Here is a 4,463-nt window from a genome sequence, read left to right as displayed (position 1 = left end):
GGCTGGGTTGTTTTGCCACCAGCTTTGCAAGCGGGCCAGCGGCGGAGCCAGAAAGGTGGGTGGGTGCGACGGGCAGGAGCGGCTCTGGAGCGGGACCCTGGCATTTCCCAGGGGCAACAGGACGGGCTGGGCCTCTGCAAGGGTGAATCCTGCCCCCTCCGCGCCGGAGCCCTTTGGCGATAGATGGTCCGGCCCCGGCGGGTGTTATCTAAGCAGCCCCATCACGCACTGCCGCGCAGCTTAGATCCTGTTCGACATCTGGTCGTCAAGCATGCGGGGGGAGGGGGGGATCACCCCAGGACTTTGTTTTAACGACCTAGTTTGAGTGCTGTCAGGTGGGTTCACTCACAAGTTAACTCCTTCCGAGAGCCTGGCCGGCTGGCTAGCTCCGGCGAGCCAGATCCCCCCCCCCCCAACACCCCTCCTGAAACGCGGAGTGAGACCGTGCAGGGTGGCTCAGGTTTGTGTATTCGCCCAGCCTTCAGCCTTGCCCCGGCAGAAGGGCTGCTCCAGGCCCATCTGCCGGGGGGCGCTCGGGCTCTGAGTCGTGGCTGAAGCCGCAAGCCCTCCAGCTTCCAGCCCTGGATGCTGAGTCACAAATAGCGCCCGCTGGAAATGAAATCTGCGGAATGCTCTTTAAAATTAGCTCCCGGCTTCACGCGCGCATAGCTCCGGAAAGCCACATTTTGCGGCATGCCGCTGCCTCCCTCCCGGCGGCCCCGCGCCGGCTCTGCCCGGGATACCTGCCCGCGGCCCCGCGCCTACCTTCCGGGCCGGCGGAGCAGCCTCTCGTGCCGGCGGCTGCTCGGGCAGGTGCTGCAGGGGGAGAAGGAAGGAGCAGCCTGCCTTCGCGTGCGTACAAGGCGGTAGCCACTCCCTGGAGGAAACTCGGTGGATTTGCAATGGTCGTGGTTAATGATCAACCCCCCCTTTAAAGTCGCGAAATCAGCCCATTCAGTAGAAACGTCCTGAACACAAAGCCTTTCCATCTCCTTCTCCCTGAGCCGCAAGTTGGGGCCACGGGAGGCTGCTACTAAAAACACTGAGACTTCGCTAAGTGCTCCGGCTTTGCTGCAGTTGTGCCGCTCGTCCAGCAGCAACGCCGGACCCCAGCCATCGTCGCCACCGCCACCGCCACCGCCAGCAGCAGCAGCAGCAGCATCCAAATCCAGCCTCCTCCCCCCTTAGTTCTAGCACATTACTTCATCACATGGCCCCTAAAGGGTTAAGGATAATACCTACCAAATCTGCTGTGGTCTTGCCTCGTTCCCTGGATAGTACCATTGGGGAAGATTTCTAAATGAAATCCAGTCCTGCAGTAGAGCTGCCTCCGCCTGAGGATCCCCTTTAAATGGTCCAAGTCCGTGACTGCAGGCCCCCTGGGTAGCCCACCTGCCTCGGACTGACCCAGGTGGTCACTTAACAAAACCGGACTATCCACCGGCAAAACAGGCACATTCCCAAAGGCTACTGCATCCTGCACACCGAAATAGTTCCCAACTTCACCTAAGGGAGCCATCAGAAGATTCTGCTTTTAGAGAATAAGAGCAAACAATAATGATGGTGCCAAACCCAGGAGATACAAGATTAGGTATATCCACTCCACTCCCCTCCCTACTGCGGTTACAGAGAAAATGTTCTTTCTTCAATCCATTAAATGCATAAATAAAAGTAATATTCTGGTTGGAGTGGCACAGGTTCAAGGTCAAACCAGTTAGTCTAAGAAACCACCACTTTCTACTCACACACTGACATATGTATAAACATCTATATGTGTATCTCGCTATATGTATAGATCCCCAGCTCTTAGCAAGCAGCAAGGTCTTCAGCCCATCCAACTGTAATAAGGAAAAAAATCCGTAGTTTCTCCATTTGGTTTAAGACAAGAATGACCATAGCAACTTAAATACCTAGGCGTTATAGGGATTTTTTTTAAGATGCACAGGCTACGTCAGGATTTATGGATTCTGACTCCAGAAAGGCATGCGCTGTTTTTACTCTATAACAGACTGCATACATCAGCATGAATCCTGCAAAGGGGGGTGGGGGATCTCACGTTGTTGGCTGAAATAAATCCAAAAAGAAAAAAAAAAAAAAAACTTTTGACGTCCAAATCTATTATCCAGAATCCTCAGGAGGCTCCGCAGATGTCCATTGGCTTAGGATTATTGGCGATCCACAAGCAAAGCAGAACCGTACAAGTGCTTGTGTCTGTCTTGGCTGGCTCGAAACAGGTGTTGCTTCTGCAGGGCTCGCTGTGCAATGTTGTACTCCAGCACTGAGCTGCAGCTCTTGACTGTGGGTCTCCATCCAGCACGCAGAGTGGCGCAGGAAGAGGCATTGGGCTGGGTTTAAGGTAGTCCTGATTGCTGCCGGGAGGATTCTCCGCGGTCCTAGCGCCCAGCCCTACCTGCTGCAATACCGCTCCCCTTCCAGCTCTGCCCTCCTTCCAGCGGCTCTTACTGCTCTGCGGCAATCGCGCCTGCAAAGGAAGAAAGCGGCGGCCAGAAACTTTGTGGTGGGCAGGAGCTGGGCGCTCCCTGGACAAAGCGGCGCTGCCGCGGCAGGCAGGAGCTCCTGGCAGATGCCTGCAGTAGCCCAAGTCCACCGTGACATTGAAGAAACCCCCCCTCGCTCGGCTGCTTAGCCGGGGCTGGGCTCCGGCACTCCCGGGCTGCATCCCAGGGGGCCCGGGAGAGCTCAAGGCCGCTGCGGCGTGCGAAGCCTGGTCCCCCGGGCCAGGTGCTGCGTGCGGCCAAAGCCGCGGCTTGTGCCCATCGCTGCGGTTTCAGTGCATGCTGCGGGGGTGGACGTGCCGCGGATCCCGCCCCCCCGCCCCAATTCCCCTCCCTGCTGCATTCACCACGACTGGACCCCGCAGCACCGCGGAGGCGCCCCCCGGGGCCGCGCGGAGGAGAGCTCCAGCTCAGCCCGGCCGCGCTCCCCCGCCCCAGCCCAGCGCAGTCCCTTCCTGCTTCGCTTCCCTGCCATGCGGGGCTCCCCCTCCCAGAGCCGGGCTCTCCCCCTGCAAAGCGCTGCACAGCCACGGCAAGGCTGGGCCCCGGGCCCCCTCCCCCGACGTCACGGCGCTGTGGGCCAAGGGGGGCGCAGACGGATCCCTGCAGCAAGCCTTGGGTGTGCTCACGTGGAGGGGAAAGACCGCTGGAGAGCGCCTGGGGAGCAGGCTGCTTGGGCGGGATGCGAGAGCGCGGGGGGATACTTCTCCAACGTGGCAGGGCTCAAGGCTCTGGAGGCTGGAGATCTGCCTGCAGAAGAGCTTTGCACCACGGAGGGACGTGCTGGTTCTTTCAGCTTAGGGGAAGCACCACAAACTGGAGTGACCTTTCCCACCTTCTCCTGGCACAGCAGCCCTGTCTTTTACCCGAGGGACCCCATCCTTCCTACCCCCTCCAGTGTGACCAGCCACTTCAGAGGAAGGAGGGATCAGGATTATCATTATCTCCTATTTTTGTGATCATGGTTGTAACTTGAGTATGTCATACTAGCTATTTTTATGAAACTAATTATCACACCCTGTTCCACTGACACATATGGGGCCTGTTATGCATGTATTAACTTTACTGTGGTGGTTACTGTTTGTATTATGACAGGATCCAGAGGCCCCTGCCAGTAGCTGTGTCGGCAAGTGCTTGATGCTGTACAAACAGAAAGAGATACAGTTACTGCCCCAAGGTGCCTACTTAGTAGGATTTAATTGTTCAGTGGTAGACAAGAAAAAGATAAGAGAGCTTCTTCCAGCTTTATAAATAAAAATTGTGGTATTCTTCAGGAAGGGCCTTAAGCACTGTTATCACAACTGTATACATCAGAGTTCAAGGACATCACTGACATGCCCAGTGGTGAAAACTGTGAAAACTTGTAGAAATGTTTGAAAAAAAATGCAGAACTCCCTGTGTCATACATTTGTTATTGTCAGGGTTCACAGCTTTATTGTAGTAGGTAATGTAGGCACCTGGGATAAAAGAGATGGTCTCTGCCCCAAAGATTTTATATTTCCAGCAGATGATGAAAAACAACAGGTGTATACTTCAAAGAAGGGAGGATAAGGAGAAAAGACACAGACATGAATAGCATAAGAAACAGCAGGCCTACCTAACATCAAGCATTTTGTGACAGAGGCAAGTTTTAGAACCAAAGAAGAACAAAGTAATGGCTTATGGATATTAATGGAAACTCTCTTCATACCTAATGGGTTACATGGGAGAGAACCCAAAAACCCTTGCTAGAAAATTACTTCAGCAGTGAAGACTTGCACCATTGGCAAAAAAGTGGTAATATGACAAAGTGATGGTACAGGTTAATATGTGTTGATCTACCAGAACTAGAAACAAGTGGAAAGGGTATTCCCAACTCCTCCCCAGTCAGTGATATAAAGAATACATTTCTAACCCTACAGGATGATGAGAAATCGGATTTTAAATCTGTCACCAGTCCAAGTTCGA

The 4,463-nt window shown here is 54.4% G+C and overlaps 1 protein-coding gene across 1 annotated transcript in view; it reads right to left on the bottom strand.

Moving 5' to 3' along the window:
• Positions 1–2,792, bottom strand: part of FGF9 (fibroblast growth factor 9) — a 38,847-nt gene extending 36,055 nt beyond the window's left edge. The window contains exon 1 of the mRNA XM_019525438.1: positions 1,243–2,792. Coding sequence (XP_019380983.1) covers positions 1,243–1,519 — 277 coding nt within the window. The 5' untranslated portion in view covers positions 1,520–2,792. The remainder of the gene's footprint in view (positions 1–1,242) is intronic.
• Between the last annotated feature and the right edge of the window lie 1,671 nt (positions 2,793–4,463).

Source organism: Gavialis gangeticus, unplaced genomic scaffold (genome assembly GCF_001723915.1).
Source record: "Gavialis gangeticus isolate Ggan-Ray unplaced genomic scaffold, GavGan_comp1, whole genome shotgun sequence".
Lineage (NCBI taxonomy): Eukaryota > Metazoa > Chordata > Crocodylia > Gavialidae > Gavialis > Gavialis gangeticus.
The sequence above is the reverse complement of the archived record's forward strand: the minus strand, read 5'-3'. Positions and strand labels throughout refer to the sequence as shown.